The 19,283-nt window shown below is 40.8% G+C and overlaps 2 protein-coding genes across 7 annotated transcripts in view; both read left to right on the plus strand.

Moving 5' to 3' along the window:
• The window catches only part of wu:fj29h11 (uncharacterized), a 45,389-nt gene extending 31,049 nt beyond the window's left edge, over positions 1–14,340 (plus strand). For 5 of the 6 annotated variants that reach the window (XM_063893446.1, XM_063893442.1, XM_063893444.1 and 2 more), the window contains 17 exons: positions 95–237; positions 776–957; positions 2,530–2,789; positions 2,875–3,106; positions 3,186–3,369; positions 3,930–4,056; positions 4,187–4,273; positions 5,454–5,639; positions 5,730–6,004; positions 6,852–7,000; positions 8,274–8,358; positions 9,146–9,260; positions 11,025–11,156; positions 11,233–11,487; positions 12,452–12,575; positions 12,691–12,847; positions 13,614–14,340. In XM_063893446.1, the coding sequence (XP_063749516.1) occupies positions 95–237; positions 776–957; positions 2,530–2,789; positions 2,875–3,106; positions 3,186–3,369; positions 3,930–4,056; positions 4,187–4,273; positions 5,454–5,639; positions 5,730–6,004; positions 6,852–7,000; positions 8,274–8,358; positions 9,146–9,260; positions 11,025–11,156; positions 11,233–11,487; positions 12,452–12,575; positions 12,691–12,847; positions 13,614–14,027 (3,107 nt within the window). In that variant the 3' untranslated portion in view covers positions 14,028–14,340. The remainder of the gene's footprint in view (positions 1–94; positions 238–775; positions 958–2,529; positions 2,790–2,874; positions 3,107–3,185; positions 3,370–3,929; positions 4,057–4,186; positions 4,274–5,453; positions 5,640–5,729; positions 6,005–6,851; positions 7,001–8,273; positions 8,359–9,145; positions 9,261–11,024; positions 11,157–11,232; positions 11,488–12,451; positions 12,576–12,690; positions 12,848–13,613) is intronic. The other variant, XM_063893443.1, reaches the window with a different exon arrangement.
• Positions 14,341–17,245: 2,905 nt separating this feature from the next.
• Positions 17,246–19,283, plus strand: part of bsk146 (brain specific kinase 146) — a 10,968-nt gene continuing 8,930 nt past the window's right edge. Inside the window, exon 1 of the mRNA XM_063893101.1 lies at positions 17,246–17,484. The gene's annotated coding sequence lies outside the window, so the exon portion shown is untranslated. The remainder of the gene's footprint in view (positions 17,485–19,283) is intronic.

Raw genomic sequence — 19,283 nt, forward strand, 5'->3', positions numbered from 1 at the left:
CTAGTCTCAAAAAATAAACATTCCACTGCCTTTCTATCTTTTTTTTTGTTCTTCCTCCTGAAAACACTTCTCCTGTCACTCCCTTCTCCACCAGGCTTTGATTGGGTGTTGCTGAGTCCCTGCTATGTGCAGACAGACGGCGATGTAGCAGGCTGGAGAGAGCTGTTCAGCACACTGGGGGTCCGAGACGGTCTCATCATCCGCAAAGAGCGACAAACACTCACTGCTAAAGAACTGGTGAGGAGGATATCCCTGAAATGTTATCTCACCTATTATTAAGGAATCCACTCATGCTGCAGAAATGCGGTTACACTGAAAAAAAGAGTAAAACAAGGTCCCGACAGCCCCACCTGTGAGAGCAGATGATGCATGTGCTCCGAAAGGACACAATATTTACTGGTTGCATGGACACCTACTGTGACTCATCATGGTGAAACAGATGAGAAGATGAAGATATTAATCATTGTGAGTCACACTAAGACTAGAGAGACAATGGCTGCTTTCAGGATGAGCCGGAAAAGCAGGTGACTGATGGGACCCATCAAACATTCCTGCTGCCTCTTTTAGCCCGGGCTACAGCAAGCAGGAATAGCATGTGGATTCGTCACAATACCACGGCCATTGTGTGCCTTATCCTTCATAAAATATCTTTATATTACCCTGGTGTCAGGTGCAGATACCGGGGAATTAACTGTAATACTTCATATTAATTTCAAATGAGCATTACAGGATAAACTGTCCTGTCCTAACCCCCCCTCCCCCTCCCCCAAACCAGGCTTCCACTCCATGGTCTGTGGAAAGTGCAATGTGGCACCAGAAGCCAGGAGAGGGCTTTGTGCTCGATGACTACCCCTGTGAGGAGTTTGAAGCCCTGGCCACCGCCCAGCTGCCCGAACACCTCCTGCTGCAGCAGAGGAGCGCCCTGCTCAAGCTGCTGGCGATAAACTGGGATGCAGGGTAACACACGCACACACACACACACACACACACACACACACACACACACACACACACACACACACACACACACACACACACACACACACACACACACACACACACACACACACACAGACCACACCCTCACTGCTATGTTCTGTGAGTGTCCCATTTGAAAAGCAGCTGGTTTGTTTTAGGAAACTAGAGATCATGACTTTGGGTTTAGTCAGGTGATAATCCCCATCATTTCTGCTTCCACTAGGGGCCAAAATTGTTTTTTTCAATTGTTTCGATGAGGAAAAAGAAAAGGCACTGCGTCTTATTTCTGAGCGCTGCTGTCTTTGAACAGCTGCTCCAAGCCCTTTCATTTGAAAACATTTCATCCCTTCTGAAAAGCACGATAACGGGAAGTGGGGACAAAGTTATACCATTGTGTGTTACACATCAGTTGTTTGACATTGAGAGAGAGCTCAGTCTGGGGATTATGTTATCTGCGTTTAGTTGCTCACACCTCTGTCCCCTCTTGTGAGATATTATTATAGATGTGTTTGAGTAGAGGACAGCAATTCAGATAAGGAGGTCAACCAAGCTTGCAAACAAGTACAGAAGTTAGAGAGGAATGAGGCTGTGAGACACTTCTATTCAACCATTGTTTTGGGATGAACACAGTTGGATGAATGTGATGCATCAACCTGTTTTTGCATTAGTAGTGCTAAACGGAGGACTTCTGTCTAGTGCCTTTATAAAAGATCATTTCTGTTGCTTTTAATTGTTGGCTGGGTTTCTCTTTTTTGTTTGTCTTGTACAAAACAGCAGTGCAGGTTTCACAGCTTTATTTCAGAGGTGTTTAATTTTTGATGCAACAGTTAAGTGCATATATTTTTACACAAATGTGACTGTTTTGCCCGAAAATGTATAAAAAATATCCCCAAACATGTCATAAGATGTATCTAATGACATGTTGGGGGTTATTTTGTAATGAATTCTGGCTTATTTTCAGGCGAAACAGTCACATTTCCAATCAGTCTTCTTACTGGTCGAAACAAAATAAAGACCTTCCAGGTGTGCATGCAATGATGTTAAGTACTAAAGACGGGGCTAAAAGGGAGAAATAATGTGAAAAAATGACAGCAACAATACGTGTAACTATTCTGAAGTTGAAATGACCTTTTGTTGTTAAAAAAAAGATCGATACAACCATCATCTTTTATTCCTACTTTAAATTTCGTATAACATAAACATTCTTTCCTTCAAACAGATATAGCTCTGTAAGCCATGTAGAGTTTAACCTATAACACTGGTACGTTAGACACAAGTTGATTGTACTTATAAGGATTTCTCAGTGCATTTAACTCTGATGCTGCTCAGGGCTCTTTGATGTGCAAAGGAATGTAGGTCACATAGTTCTGCCACTTTGTTGAATTGTCACAAGTGGGCATCAAGATCACTGGAGAGGCTATAATCCATGCGTTTCAGTCATAGGATCTGGGGAGTGACATGACCTATTCATCATGCAAATTGTCATCAATAGCTGAAAGGGATTTGAGAGTTATGTATAAACCTATAAAATCACCTTTTTATTTCTTCCAGACACCGCTACTCTCAGTACGTCACAGCTCAGCTGCTGGACAGTGATGGACACCCGATCAAAAGCATCAAGTCCTCCTTCTACCACTTCCTGTGTAATCTCAAATGGGTTCCAGCCTATCGCCTGCTGGAAGGAGACCAGAAAGAGGTAAAGTACCTCCGTCCAAACTCCGTCTACCTGGCCTCACCTGAGATCATCGGCCTGCTGGGGACTCACGTCTGTTATGTGGAAATGGACCCCAGCGAGTTCAGCAGAGCTCTAGGTAAAAATGTGTTCATCAAGTTTTAGTTTTTTGTTTATTTTGAGAAAGTGACCTAATAAAATATCTGTGCTTCCCTCTCTTCTAGGAATGAGACAAAGCATCGCAGTGGATGCTCTGATAAACTACCTGAAGGAATGGTGTGTCAAACCACAAGCTGACGATCAGGTGCAGCTCCCCGGGGAATTAGAGGGGGCGGATTTCACTTCCACTGTGGAGCACATCCACAATGTCTACACCTATCTGAATCAGAACTGTACCCAGAGCAACCTGAAGGATCTGTTCCAGCACAACCCTGCTGTATTTATAGCACACAACAGGTACGCCCTCAGCTGTTTCAGCGTACTTTATCAGGTTAGTGTCTACATTTTGTCATCTTAATTCAAATTGTGTCCGCAGGCGAAATGATAGCTGGTGTTCCGGACGTTTCTACCACCTGAAGGATGTGTGCTGGAGTGACCCCACTGGGATGTTCCAGCGCTACAGACCACTGACTCAGGGGCCAGACAGCCCTGTGCAGCAGCCCAACGTCCTGGGACCCTTCTACAGCCTGCTGGATGGCATGAAACAGTTCTTCACCATGGTAAGCTCACGTCATTTACATATGTATCAAAAGTTTGTTGACTCATGGTTTTCAGCGCCCTATTAGCACAGAACCAGGGAATCTTATGCGATTTAGAAATTACCCCGTAAGTATTTTGCTTATGTTTACTAACTAAACTCCCAGAATTTGATGTCAAGGCTATGGGAAACACTAGTTCATGTGAAAAAAATATTCTATATAATATAAATGTAGTATTATACAGTTTTATATTATGCTGGGTCTATTTATGTTTATGTAATATTAAGAAAAAGCCTGTGTAGTGAGATTACCCTCCTAAGTTTGCACCAAAGCGTTGTAAGATGTGTCTTTAATTAAATGATCATCTTTCTATACTAGATTAGAAAGAGGGAGGAAAAAAAAGGCCTATAAAACAAAAAAGATTAAGCTATTCAGTTACACTCAAACCATATTACTAAAGTTTGTGTACTTTATTAGGGGAACATTTCTTACTCTGAAGGCTCTTCTTTGGACTATGCTTGTTGAAAAAAACACCAGAGCCAAATTTAAAACGAAAATACCCCTTCATCTCTTATGTACAGCGGCTGAATGTGGATTCCAGTCCCAACATGAAGCAGTATGTGGGTCTGTTGGAAGTGATCTGCTCATCGTCTCCCATCCCTACTGCTGAAGTGCTACAGGATGTGTCAGTGCTCTATGCCAGACTCGGTAAGGACATTTAAATATCTCCGTCTCTGTCCAGTGGCTCGCACTCTATGACTCACACATTTTTTTTACACTTAATGCCCCAACTGTCTGCAGCTCATAATAAAATATAATATCTTTCTGCTTTCAACAGCTATGAAGTGTTATATTCAAACGTCTAGTGACCCGGAAAACACCCCTCAGTCCCAGCTCAATTCTGGGTACTGCTCCACGTTGAAGGGTGAGTAATGCATGCACGTTCATGCTGCAAATCCACCCCTGTACCTTTTGGGATATGTGTCTTTATGCAACCTTGTATTGGCCTGAGTGTATACTGCAAAGGCTTTCAAACTGTGTGTAGGTGAGGACGCAGATGGTGAGACGTGAGGCAAAGAAACGTCCATAAATCTACTTAGAAATCATAGACCTAAAAAGGCTCAATCAGCATATAGTATTTTCAACTTGAAAACATAGCAAAACAATAAACAAGATATAATTATTTTAATGATCGAATAATGAACAATTGCTTTATATAAATGTGCAGCTCCGGAAAAAATTAAGAGACTACTCCAAATGTTATCTCAAATCTTTATCTCTACATGTATGTCAGCAATTCCCAACAAATAAAATAATAATTTAACTCAAAGACAAACCTATAAATAACAAAACCAGAGAAAAGGATAATACTGAAGTGGTCTCTTTCCGGTGCTTTCCAGATAATATGGACTAAGCAGCAGATCAGATGGGAGTGTTTTGCTTGTTTATCTCCACTCTTTAAGGGCCAGGTAGCAGAACGCTCCACAGGGTTTGACCCTCATAATGAGAGCGCCTCACACAAGTTGTGTGTGTTTAGAGGCAGAAGGCAGCAAATGAAACACCGGCTGTGTTAGCTGGAGTACTGGTAAACTATGTAAATGCAGGTTTCCAGAAAAAGAGAATAGGCCGAGGAGGAAACTCATTGACTTTTAATCTAGTTTGTTCATAAATTACAATTACATCGAATTTGTAATTTTTCTTAATTTTTGGGGTCAATTTTCTGGCGAATACTTCTGGGCCAGTGGTTATAGAATGGTTGCTTAATGTCTACCCCTGATTCATCTGTGGTTTGATTTGTATAAAATCATTCTTGGGTACTGAGAAATGTTATGATGGGGAACAGCTGAAGAATAGAAATGTTTCGGACCTTAAATATTTCAAATAATGAAGAAATCCTATCATAAGGAAATAAATGCCTTCAGCAACAACTCATCCTGGAGAAGTAAGATAAGATAAGTTAGGATAAGAATTACCTTATTAATCCCAAACTGGGAAATGTTTGTGTTTTCCAGTTTGAGATTAATAAAGTAGTTGTAATCTGGAAAGTGACTCTATAAGACTAATGCCTTCAGCTGACTGCGGTTGTCCTCTCCGCCCGTGTTCAGCTATGGTGTCCGATAAAAGGGTCTTCCCCACCAAGGATAATAGCTGGGTGAGCCTGGCACGCAAACCAATGATTGCTGACAACAGAGAGGTGGAAAAGATCTTCAAACCCCACAAGCAGATCTGTCTGCTCAACCTGCCTCCAGCAGAGAAGAAGACGGCTCCCAGGACCAAGACCGGGAAGTTTGGTACTGTTCAATGTATATGTGTCAGTGTTAGAATTATACTTCATGACATTTCACCAAACCTGACTTTTGTTGTAATTGTTTACCTCCCAGGGCCGGGTGAAAGAGCTAACACTGTTTTTGCTTTCGACGAGATGGACCGATCTTTGTTTCTGGAGATCTGTGGGATCCGTTTGCTGTCCCAGTGTGTGAAGACCTATCCTCAGACAGAGAACCTGAGACCCTGCCCGGCCATGCAGTCAATGGTGCACTTTGTGACCCCCTACATCCAGAGGTTCCTGTACTACCACGACGATCTGGCTGCACTCTACCCAGATCTGATCAACAACAACATCGGAGCGAAAATCAAGAAACTCACCTTTCGACAGGTCAGAGAGTTCAGTTAGCTTTAGAGCGCGTTACGGCTTGAGGTAGCTCCACATGTCGTTTGTTTACTTCAATGGGCCCTATTGCGCTTTTTGGGGTTTCCCCTTCTCCTGTAGTGTGTTATATCCATTTTTGTAACAATATATTAAAGAATAGGGTTGAATACATTTTAAAATAAAGATTTATTATGAAGCACATGCTTACACATGCTTGCACATGCTTGCACATGCTTGCACATGCTTGTAGTCCCCTACAAAATTGGTAGCTGTACTTATGCTTCTAAACCCTTTAGAGTCTTGGGGCTATTTTGACCGTTTTCGAGCTACTTCTATTTTTTTATTGTATTGCCCCATTGAACGTGTTTAGCTTGTCAATGTTAGGTACCTTTTTTTAAGGACAACCTCCCCTATATAACCTGATAGTTGTTTTTTCATTTGGACATACTATATGAACATTTTGGACCCAAAATCACATAAAAAACGGATTTTGAAAATGATATTATTTTTTATATGGGTAACACAAACATGCACAACTAAACATTTTGAAAGCTGGAAATATATACAGGGGATGTCACTATGATAGATGAAATGATAATTTGACAGAAGCAGCCGGCAATGTTGTTTTTATTCAGCACCGACTTGAAAGGTTTTCGTGGTCTGATCACGCCGGCGTCACGATCGACTCTTTAGGGTTAAGTAAAAAAATACAAATACTGTGTTTGCTTTTCAGTTCATGTATTATTCCACGACAGTAATCAGGTTACATTACTTTCATATTGTGATACTTACATAAGGTGAATAATATATATATTTTTAAGTAACCCTCCCAACCCTTTCTTTCTGTTTCCAGGTGGGTAAGCTGTACATCCGCTACCAGCTGGATGTGGCTGACAGTGAGGAATCGTTGGTTGAGCTGGTGGATGTGATCTGTCTGCTGCAGGACGAGAAGGAGCTCTACATCCAGAAAGATCACCTCTCAGCCAAGCTGGACATCTTCAGGTGTGTGTGGAAAGATCCCAACACTCCCTACTCTTACTGTACATGTGTGTGTCGGACAAAGTCGTCATCTTCATCTTTTTTAAAACCTCAATCGAATTAAGAAATGTTCTCAGTATTCCCACAATGCTTTAATACATTAACACTACTATGTGAAGTAGAAGCAATCATTCAATGGCCTATTATTGTTGGTATCTGCATAATTCTTGCTAGAAGACATTGTGGAGGCACAGTTGCACTAAGTATCAAAAAGTACTCAAATGATCAAAAGTCTGTGTTGAATTTGAGATGTGATTCATAATCTTGTTCACATTTCCTTAAATAAGAAGTTCTTAACTTATATCAAAGTTGTTTATATTTTTAAATTGGACTTGGATAAAATTGCTAGTCAACTAAAAAACTAAGATAAAACCGAGCAACTTGATAGCCACTTTAAGTTCCAAAACTCCTTTTATCACTCGACAAAATATATATTTTCCACTATGGAAACAATAGGGATGCTCATAAAATATGACAGAGATACTGAAACCGTCCTTACTAACTAAATGGATTGTATATACATATTGACTTCTGACTATTTTATTTACATTTTATGAAATTATTCACAAAGCATACATAACAAAATATACACATCTAGGTACATAAAGTAACTACATAACAGTTGACAAATCCGAGATTAAATAATAGTAATAATACAAATAAAATAATACAATATTAATACTATAAATCTTCATTATAGTGTTCTATGCTTTCCCCATTTTCCAATTCTCCATTCCATAGATTTCATTTACTAGATTCTTCCATTGGGAGTTAATTAAGTTATTATCTTTTAGCCAATTCCTTGCTGTTTGTTTAATGATTGCTATCCTTATCACAAGAAATAGGTATGAATCTTTTTTTTTTATTGCCTCTGGTGTTTTTTTCTTTTAATTCAATATAAAGATCAGTATTTCCTTTAGCCGCTGACTTAGTCCTCCCTGGGTCTTTAATTTTTGCATAAAGTTGACGGTTAGGAGTACCAGCAGAAATCTTGGGCTGAAATATAAGATTAGTCAGTTAGTAAATGTTACACAGTCTGGTAACTGTGGTGTGTGTGTGTGTGTGTGTGTGTGTGTGTGTGTGTGTGTGTGTGTGTGTGTGTGTGTGTGTGTGTGTGTGTGTGTGTGTGTGTGTGTGTGTGTGTGTGTGTGTGTGTGTGTGTGTGTGTGTGTGTGTGTGTTTGCGTGCATGCGTGTGTGTGTGTGTGTGTGTGTGTGTGTGTGTGTGTGTGTTTCAGGGAGCTGGTGAAACTGTTCTGCACAGAGAGCAGCCACAGAATAGAGCTGACGCATTTCCTGAGCGGCCTGATTACCTCTGTCGATGTGAGTGATAAATGATCCCTCCTCACATTGATCACTAATCCACAGCCAGCCATGTTGGTCTTTCGCTCGCTCCCGGCCTTTCATCCTGTCATCTTTCCTGTCACACACAGACACTCACTCCTAGCACCACGGAGCTGACGGTAGCTAGAACTAATCGGCCATTCCCCTGGAGAGAGTAACGTCTACATTACTTGGCAATTTGCTCTCATCTCTGCAGAGCGGTACAGCAGCAGTGTAGAATATCTTGCCTTACATGTGTTTTTAGAGCAGCAGCAGAACTGGGTTGTGTTATGTAATCAATATTCAAAACTAGAAAGCCAAAGTAAATACACTGGCCTTTCTGACTGATTTAAGATGTGATTCTGAATCATGTAATCCTGATTCGCGTATGTAGGGGAAATTACTAAGTAAGTAGTGATCTTCCTCTTAACTCAATATATCTGCTCATATTTTTCCAGGGAATTGATCAAACAGTTAATGGCAGTAGATGTTTATCAGGGCAGAGAAGTCTCTGACGCATCGGGGTTGGGAACATCCACTTTGTTTATTGGCAAGAGAGAGGAGAAACTCTGCTCTGCTCTGATCCTTACTCAGCTGATCTTTTAGTAAACCCTGACGGGATCCGTACTGCATGTTAATCCTCAGTTTTTGTCAAAGAGTTAACTGAAATCTCTTCTTGTAAAGCATTAAGAAAGTCTTCAATATAAAACAGTGATATGTCCTACATTAAGATTAAAGTGTTGCTGGATATTTATTCATGTGAGCGTTGTTTTGTTTGTGTCTGCAGGATGAAAGATCTCTGAAGAGATTCTTAGCCAAGGAGGACATCAGAGAGCTGCCCAGTGAGGAGGAGCTGTGGGAGGTGCCCGAGCCCCCCAAACCAGAAATGATCCCGGACAGAGGTACACTATATTCACAATGTAGCCATCACTAGAAAAGGTTTCCCTTTCCTGTGGTCTGTTCTATAGATTTGTGTGCATGTAAATGTTCTGCAAAGGCTAAAATCCAGAGGTAGTTTCTCTCATGACATCACTATTGAACACTAGTGTTTTAGTGGCTAGCGCTCCAACTTATTGTACCTGATAGGCTAAGGGCGAGACATCTCTATGCAGTTGACCAATCACTACATTGCCGCCCAGCTGACCAATCAGAGCAGACTGGGCTCTGGTTTCAGACAGAGGGTGAAAAGAGGTGCTGCAGCACAGGCAGTATGAGAACAATAAAGAGCTTTCTGAACATTAAAGCATGGAGACATGTCCCAGTAGAGGCACTAAATACAAATATGAACCTGAAAATGTCAGAATATGTCCTCTTTAGGCTTTGAAAGTAAAGTAAAGAAGGTTTGCCTCACGAGGAAACATTTATCTTCCTTCTCACTCTGTGGTGTAAAGAATATGTCTTTGAGGGAACTGACTCAACAGAAGCCAGGAGAGAAAAAATAAGAAAATGTGCTGAATTCAGTCATTATCCTATATTCCCACTGAAGCTCTATATTTTTCCTTTGATTAACATATTAAATCTAAAAAACGACGTGTTAGTCCATCTCTCTATACTTTTTAAAGTTTATATGCAGTCCATTATTACTCCTAAAGGTAAGAAAAGATAAATATAAAATATTTGTTATCAAGTGATCAATTATTTTGCTAAATATCTCATGTGAACAGGATGAATCAGGGCATTTGTTTTATTTTTTGTATGTACTTTTGGCAGTAATTTATATATTATCTGGAAGAAAATACTCACAACAGCCAGAAGTTGTATTTCAGATTTATTCAAAAATCATTATACTTTATATAATGAAGGGGCATTTTTCCACAGATAAATAAGATATATCAAGCTTTCAATACTCCAACAAGTCCAAAACAATACACTGCTATCCTATTAGAGTTAAATCTAAAACTGTATTGCTAAGATTTTAAAGATTAATGTCTCCAGTAGAAGCAGAAATATCCATTCATGTTTTTCATTTACTATCAGGCGCTTATTGTTTCGCCGGAGTTCAATTCCTCATTTATATAAACACACCATTATTAAGTTTAGACGATGTTCTGAAGATGAAGGGGAGAAAAAAATAAAAGTGGTGCAGCACAGCAGTGTGCAGCTCCGTGCTGTATCTGGAGCACGAGATGAACCCCAACCACACCTCCTCTCTGTCTCTGCTCGTCAAATCTCACATCTGCAACTCTCTCTGTGACACGTGTCCCAATTCCCATTATCATTTCAAAACATTCAAAGTGTTTCTCTCCTCAGTCTCAGCCCTGACACACACACACACACACACACACACACACACTCAGAGATAGATAACCACTGTCACATATGCTAATTCAGGTTTATTCACTGCTGTTTGCGGTGACATAAAAGAGCAGCTGTTGCCAGGGCTCAAAGAGCGAGGGTAGCAGATCCCTCACTGCAGCACAGAGCACACACACACACACACACACACACACACATACACACACACACACACACACACACACACACACACACACACACACACACACACACACACACACACACACACACATACACACACACACAGGGATTAATATGATCAAAGGACTCTTTTACGGCACTGAACCAGGCTAATATGATCGGGGCTTTGAAACTTTTTTCCAATCTTACACTCCTTTGGATTTAATGCCCTAAAAATGTTGTTTTTACAGTGCCATCAAGGAGCTACTCCTCCATGAGTTCCCAAGAGGAGCCCCCCCGCGCCCCACAGGAGGATGGGGAGCCAACACTGGCTTGCTGGCCCCCTAGAGCATCTTTACATAGCACTGGAGGCAGCGGCACAGGTATTAGGAGAAGCTTATGCCTGTTTAGGCATTCTTTAAATGGGAAAGTACATTTCTAATGTACCGCATGTACCAGCAGGCCAGACAGACAACGGTGTGGTGGATGCAGTCATGAAGATGTGGCCCCCTCCAGCTGGGCCTAAAGACAGGGACCCAGAGATGGACAGAGGAAGCAGCCAGGACCTCCCCCAGAGTCCCAGCAGCTACGAGGGGAACCAGCACCCCAGGAGCATGAGCAGACTGTCCGACCAGGCCGGCCTCCAGCGGGTCCTCAACCCATCAGGCCAGCCTCGCCCTGCTGCTGGGAGCCCCAACACACTCTCACCTTCAGGTGAAAACCCCCACAATCTTCTGTCCCTTACTGCCAGCTCATACTGGTTACAGTTACTTGGGAAACCCTGCAATTGTAATCTTCACAGAAGAATATTTCACAATAGAAGCATCACTTTTATATTTACAATGGATCATATTGTTCTGTGGAATTTAAAGGCAAGGACTTTAATCGCATCATAACGAGATATAAATCTGATTGGTGCAAATTATCTTGGCTGGGTTAGATTTTTTGTTATTGGTAATTACAAAAGTTACAAAGTAATATTGCATATTGGCTGATAAGTTCGTATTTTTCATTTTATCATTCCATTAAAATGTGTTCAAGATAGGGTGCGATAATATGGAAAAAATACCTGATTGTATATCTTGACTAATATTGCAATGAGAGAACTTTTTTTAATTACTCACGTTATCATTCAAACACAGGAACATTATTTTTCCTTTAATGTCTATAGAATATCAATGGCAGACAATTAATAATGTAGAATTATATTTTCACATATTTTACTTTTACCAAATATTGTGCTTACCACAATTGGTACATTGCACTATTGCGAACACTCGGATTAATTCCAGCTGTCGTTACTGAAATGGTGTTCCCTACAGGGATTAATACATCACATGTTTTTAGTTGTTACAAACCACAACACTGGACCTTTTCATGAAATAAAAACACACTAACTAAACTAAAACAGGTGTATGGGTAACTAGTGTTCAATTGAAACAAATATTTGTATTCCACTGAAAAAGGTTCAAAGCACCCTCCCCAAACGTGAAACAGATTAACATTGAACACATTATGTGGAAGAGGAAGAATGCTTGCAATTTGCAGAGACAAAGAGTGATGTAATATCTGAGGGTGGATGTCTGTGGGAGGCGTGGGTGCCCCTGCACAGCTTCCTTCTTCCGATCCACAATTCCTGTGTTAAAGTCTTCCATTTGGTCTCGTCTGTCATCTACAGAGCACAGCCAGCAGAGTGAGACTGAGAATAAAGACGGAAGCCTGGCTGCTCCCAGACCAGCACAGAGCCATCAGTCTGCACCGCCTGCCGAGACAGCCAACCAGCAACCTGCTCCAAACAGCCTGTAGGCTCATCCTCCTCTCCCCAAGCATTTACTCAGAAAACTAATGTTGATTTTACTGTTAATCCAAATCTGTCTTCTTCTTTTTCCTCTTTCCTCTCTAAATGGACTCCTTAAGTGCTGTCCCTGATGCTGTGGTGCTCCCCAGCATGTTTCAGGGGGTTGCAGAGACCCAGCGTCCCCCACTGAACCTAGACTTCCCGCTATGGAACAAACTGCAGCCTCCTCAGACCACCCTGGAGGACATGGAACTCACCTGCCAGAGACCCACCACTGTCAGTATACACTTGTACAAAAGTTGCTGGGGGGCGCGATCAGGTCGGGCCTGACAATTTTGAAAGTCAATGACGAGTCAAACCTTACGAAGGGTATCTGAAGTGGAGCCTTAAAGCATATGACCCTCTTAACCAGTTCATTGTTTCTCATTTGAACCCTGGTTAATTCACATATAAGAGGAGACACATCTCTTAAAATGAATATATTCTACAGCTCTAATTATCAGTGAGTTCCACGTGAGTGAAGGTGTGTGTGCAATAAAAAGTTCCCCCCAAAAAAGCAAAAAATATATATATAATCCCAGAAACTCCATTCCAGGTGTTGTTAGTACAGTCTACTTCTAATCCAAAGCAATAATCCACTTTATGTGCTGCTATTTTTGGGATGATTGTATTTTTCCTGAATGACATTGGTTTGAATACACTACATTCAACATTTCAACATGACACAACATTTCAATCCCTCCAAAAAATAGATAGAATATATTAAAAAGAAAGAACAAAAAGAAAAACCATGTACATGAATACAAAATACATTTGAAACACTGATAACAAATCAGTAGTTAAAGAACAAGGTAGATGAAGAATGGTTGTCATCAAATAATCTTGCAGGCCCCACTCATTACAAAACAAGTAAACCCCCCCAAACACCTACCCGCATGTATCTTTTCACAAACTGACACACACACACATACACACACACACACACACACACACACACACATACAGTTGCCAAGATCTTCTAAACTGTGCTCTGCTCCTGCAGGTGGTGTTATCTGAAGACCCGATTGACGCGTCAGCGATCGGAGAGTGGGGGGAGCAGCTGGTCAATTCCTTCCTGTGCCACTGGAGAGACAGCGCGGACCCTGGGCGCCCCAAACAAATCTTGTGGTGCAACGACAGCGGAGAGAGCGGGACGCCCTACGACTTCAAGCTGACGTTCGGACCTGAAGGGGGCCCGGGGGTGGTGTACGTGGAGGTGAAGGCGACTATAAAGAAGGAGAAGTCGTTCATCAACCTCTCTGCCAACGAGCTGGACTTCGCACTGAAAGAGAAGGATCGTTATCACATCTTCAGAGTGTACAGCGCCGGGGACGCTACCAACGTGCGCCTGTGTCGCATTCAGAACCTGGCGCAGCACCTCCACACTAAAGACCTGTTCCTTTACCTGTTTGTATAAGTTCCTTTAATGTTTGTGAAGATATTTGCACTATACCAACTTACAACACAAACCTTGGCTAGCGTGTGCTCACTGTTCGTCCTGACTGCACTGATAGTATTTGTTTTAATGTGCCTATGCTACTATTCATTTTAAGTTTCTTATTTTCCTAATTGATGAGAAAAACAAGTGCTCATTCCTTTTTAGTTCTGTCCAAAATATTTTAAAAACTGTTTTAAAAATGTAACATTTTAAAGTTGACATACTGAAAGTTGTATTCCTTTTTACTTACCTTGACTCTAGCATTCCTTTAGAATAAAATCATTTTTCTGGACTCTGATTGTTGTGATTCATTTTCATTCACAGGACTGATTTTATTCCTTAAGAGGACAAATTCTCATTTTCAGGTTCATATTTGTATTTTGTGCCTCTACTGTGACATATCTTTGTGCTTTAATGTTCAAAAAGCTCTTTATGTTTTTTATACTGCCTGTGCTGCAGCACCTCTTTTCACCCTCTGCCTGAAACCAGAGCCCAGTCTGCTCTAGACCTTTTAGAGATGTTCCGTCCCTTAGCTTATCAGGTACAATGTGTTTGAGTCATAGCAAATAGAAGACCGAGTGTATAGCAATGTCACTATGTCAAGGAATTTAATAAAGGACTAAATAAAAACTCTCTCTGGAGGAAACACAGCGATTTTAGCCTTTGCACACCATTTACATGCACTAAAACCTATACAGTATAACACACTACAGGAAAGGGAAAACCATGAAAAGCATAATAGGGTCTCTTAAAATACGTTAACAGGCGCTTCTAGTACATCGTTAGTAACTGATCGAGCTGAGGGTTCAGGTAAATCAAGTGGAGGCGCGCTGACTGGATATGTCCCTTCCAGGCTCCCATCCAACCTGGTAATTACACTGTCACAGTGAACAGCTGTACTGATAGTGCAGTCACACAGAACATATATAAGATGCTCACAGAGTAACTCATCTTTCCCCAGTTACAGGGCTCCTCCTTATGCAGGCATTACTCTTCCAAGAAAAAGGACCAACCTGAAGAAAGGAAATAAGATAGAGTCAGCGCAATACAGTAAAAGCAGCCCAGCATATTTTGTTCTCATCAAATGGTGTGAAAAAATGATATGTTCTTATTTTTCTGTCCCCTGGTGGCCCCCTCAGTTATGTTCTCGCTGTAGGATGGTAATCGTTGTAAACAGGACACTTATTAGCCATGTGACAGGTGTTGGTGGAGGGATCAGAAACAGCCTCTGGGGACGCACCTCCTATTTTCATCCTGTGATGCAACCTCCCGGTAACCTGAGGGCTGCTTTCTACCAGTCACGGGTGATGCACCACTTATAGCCAGAATAATACTTAATGACAATTTCAGCACATCTCTAATCGAAACATTGTCAAATTAGTGTAAAGCTCATGTAGAAAATAACTACAAACTATCACCATAAAATAAGATATCATCAACACTTGCTGCAGTGTTGTGAGACACAGAAATGAACCTTCATGTTTTGTTGGAGACACCCACAGTCAGGGGAGGACAGAGATGATTACCAGAAGACATTTTTATTGTTTTGTAAACTCTAACTGCGGAGCACTAGAGTCAAACAAGAGTCGAGAAGTCAATAGGCAAGTTATATTGTGGTTGGAAATGTATTTTGCAATGGTTATTAAATAAGGGAATTAAGATACAAGATATAAAGTAATTTATGAAGGAGTTTGCTATTATTTTTTATTATTTACTATACAACTTCAAATAAAGTGATTCATCAAGTAAAATACTAAGTCATTAATAATGCAAATATTTAAAATAGGTAAGACAATGCAAGATTATTTATATAGCAAGGCAATTCGAAGTGCTTTACAAAAATGAAAAACATTAAGAGCATTAAGAAATAGTACAGCTGAAACACATTGTGAAATGGCATTTAAAACAGTCATTAAAAAAGCGAATACAAGAAGCTATAAATAAATAATATATAATATGCATGAATAAAAGTTACAGTGGAGAGTCATATATGAACAGTTCAATTAAAAGAAGCGGCAATAAGAAAAGTCTTCAGCCTGGACTTTTAACAGGAGATCAGAAATGTATTTTGGGCCTAAACCATTCAATGCTTTATAAACCAGCAGCATTATTTCAAAAATCAATTCTTTGACAGACAGGTAACAGCTTCTATTGCCTTACTCTGAGCTGTAATAATATCAACAACATATTTGGGATTTTTGGAACATTGGAAAAGCACATCAATGTATCTGCATTTGACACAAGATGAAGTTTAGTGGATATTGAAGGTGTATGTATGAAGGCAGATTGTATGAAGAGTGAGGTCTACTACTATACACTACTCTGTCATCTGCTTAACAATGGCTATTACTTCCATAGGCATGAACACGTACATTATTAATATAGAGAACAAAGTGGGTCAATCTGTATCTCATCAACGTAATTGCTTTGGGGGAAAAAGCCAGAAGAATGGGCATATTTCGATTTTTTCCATGGATGTTGGTGATGTCATGGATTGGTTACAAGTAGAGGCAGTAGCCAAGCACATTATCCCTTTTAACATGTTGAACAACATATTTTAAATTCAACATTTCATGGAGGTCATTGTGTCCCTAAAAATCTAGTCACAGACACCCCTACATTTTTTACTTACACTTTTTTTTTTCAACACAGCCGCTGGTACCCTTCCTTTGGAGGTGTTTAAGGTATCAACTCAACACAAAAAGGAATATTAATTCCATATAATTAAAAAAGCAGTGCAAAAGGTGGAGGTAAGTGTTATTTTGTTAATAAATAGATTTCAGTATTCACCACCTGTTCTGTATTGTTTGAAAACATATATATTTACGTAGAATTATAAAGTACAAAGTGTTAATAATTATGATATAAGAACAAGAATCCCAACACATGGAAATGAAATGAATGAAAAAATAAATAATGATTATAAGGAAATAATCATGATAGATATACAAATCAACAAAGACACCACCACGTTGGATGAAAAAAAAATCTAGTATGTTATGCTTTCAAGTGCATCCCAACTGTGCATTTATCTGCATCTCTCTGATATTTCCGACTGCCCGTCAACGCAGCATAGTCTGTACGGAGACAGCGAGCAGCCGCGGCTCCCGGCGGAGCAACGCGGCGATTGGCCAGAAAGGAGAGGAGGGGAGGGCTGTTCAAACCCACCCCCAACCCCCTGCTCGCCTCACTCCTGGCACTCCTCTCCTCCTTCGCCTCCCCTCACCTCTCCTCCCCTCCTAGAGGACAGAGCGATGCGGAGACAATAGGACGCAGAGCCGAAGCAGTGTGCAGGATGCTCGGCGTCTCACGGCTGTACGGAGGCTTCTCACCGGACCCGGAGCCCAGGACCAGGCCTTTTTCCCGGCTCAGACTACCCAGCAGCCTGCACTGACAGGGCAGACTCCACAGCCTCCATATGGGAGACAACTGAAGGGTGAGCTGCGGAATAAATGTTACATTTATCCACACCTGCACCTGCACCCTCACCCTCTAACTCAGTTAGGAATGCAGGGATTATAATAAAGGGATGTATGACACTGATTTCTTATATTCAGAGCATTAGAGATAAGGCCTATTCTGTGCAGCTGCATGCACTGAAAGCAACGCTGTAGAATGTGTGTGTGTGTGTGTGTGTGTGTATGCCATTTGTCTCCAGGAAACAACAAAATACTGCATTTTAGACATCAAATCTGTGAAGTAGAATTTATGTTATTGATCACAATGCCACCTCTTGCATCCCCACCCTCCCATGCATCCTGTGTATCTGCAGCAGCAGCTGTGTGTGTGTGTGTGTGTGTGTGTGTGTGTGTGTGTGTGTGTGTGTGTGTGTGTGTGTGTGTGTGTGTGTGTGTGTGTGTGTGCCTGTCATTCAGAAACAGTGATTTCCTCGGAGTCAGTGCAGTCTAAGGACACACTGCAGGTGGGACCAACATGACGTAGCCCGGCAGACTTATGAAGCTGAGGATGAATATTAACAGAACATAATGTTTACGCTGGTCCACATGCTGGGTTCAGGGATTTTAGCACCTTCTTTATGGCTGTGACAAAGTGTCCACATGTGTTGCATTAATGTCACAGAGAAAAACATACTACTAGATTATTGTTGTAGTGAACCGTCTTGTAATTAATTCTTCATTTAGAGTTTATCTTCTATTACTTTATGTGTTCTGAGCCTCTGAGGGAGGATGTCTGGTTGTGTGTTGTTAAGCCTGAGACACAGCTCATCAAAGCGGGTTTAAGCTCCTTGCTGGAACATTTATTCAAAAAAAGACACACACTCCAGCATGATGAGTCACAGAATACAATGTAGGTCACATCGGTTAGCAGGGAGTTAACTTCAACTGAGAGATGTCCTGATGATGCTCGTCATGAACCTATGATGACTATGACTTATCTGTGAAACCTGACGAAAAGGCCCTTCAATAATTCATTAATTATGTTTGTTTTTAATCAAAGCTTGCTTGGGGCCAAACATTTGTAGAATGCTTTATGGTATGATGTGGCTATCGTAAAACGGTGTCGTTTTTTGGCACATTTTCGACATACTATACTTTACATGGCATGTTACCTGTTACCCAAAGCACCTAACATACATTCAATATTGTGGACAATTCCCACAGTGTCTTGCCCAGGGAGACAATGACATGCTGGCTGCATTGGGGATGGAACCAGTACTCCCCTGACCCAAAAATCAGCACACTAACCCACTGAGCCACAGCCTATACTATGTTGTTTTTTCTAAAAATATCATCAAACTATGCCATGTAATTTTTTCCAGAGAGACTGAAAGCTGGGGAAACAACTAGCCTGGCTGTGTTGATAAAAATCCACCAAATCCACATTTTGATCCTACTAATTAACATCTTGTTAATTGTGTCCGTTTCCATTTGAAATATATTTATATATATATATATAAAAAATGGGATGATGTGTTTAGAAATTTGCCTTCTTGGTTTCTGCCATGCTAGACTTTTCTCCCTGCGTCCAATCTTTCTGCTAAGCTAACTAACTACTAGCATATTTTCTTCCACAGACATAACAGTTGATATTAACCAGCTGAGCTAACTTTCGCCACTTAGGTGGATAAGCTTGTTATTACAGATGGTTGAACTATTCCTTGAAGTTGTTCATTGTTACATTGTTACTCAGGATATGAATATTGTATTAACGTGACTTGGATACATCATGTTTTGCTGGATATATGTTATAACAGTAGTTATTTTCATTCACTCA

The sequence above is a fragment of the Eleginops maclovinus genome, chromosome 10 (assembly GCF_036324505.1).
Source record: "Eleginops maclovinus isolate JMC-PN-2008 ecotype Puerto Natales chromosome 10, JC_Emac_rtc_rv5, whole genome shotgun sequence".
NCBI classification, from domain to species: Eukaryota; Metazoa; Chordata; class Actinopteri; order Perciformes; family Eleginopidae; genus Eleginops; species Eleginops maclovinus.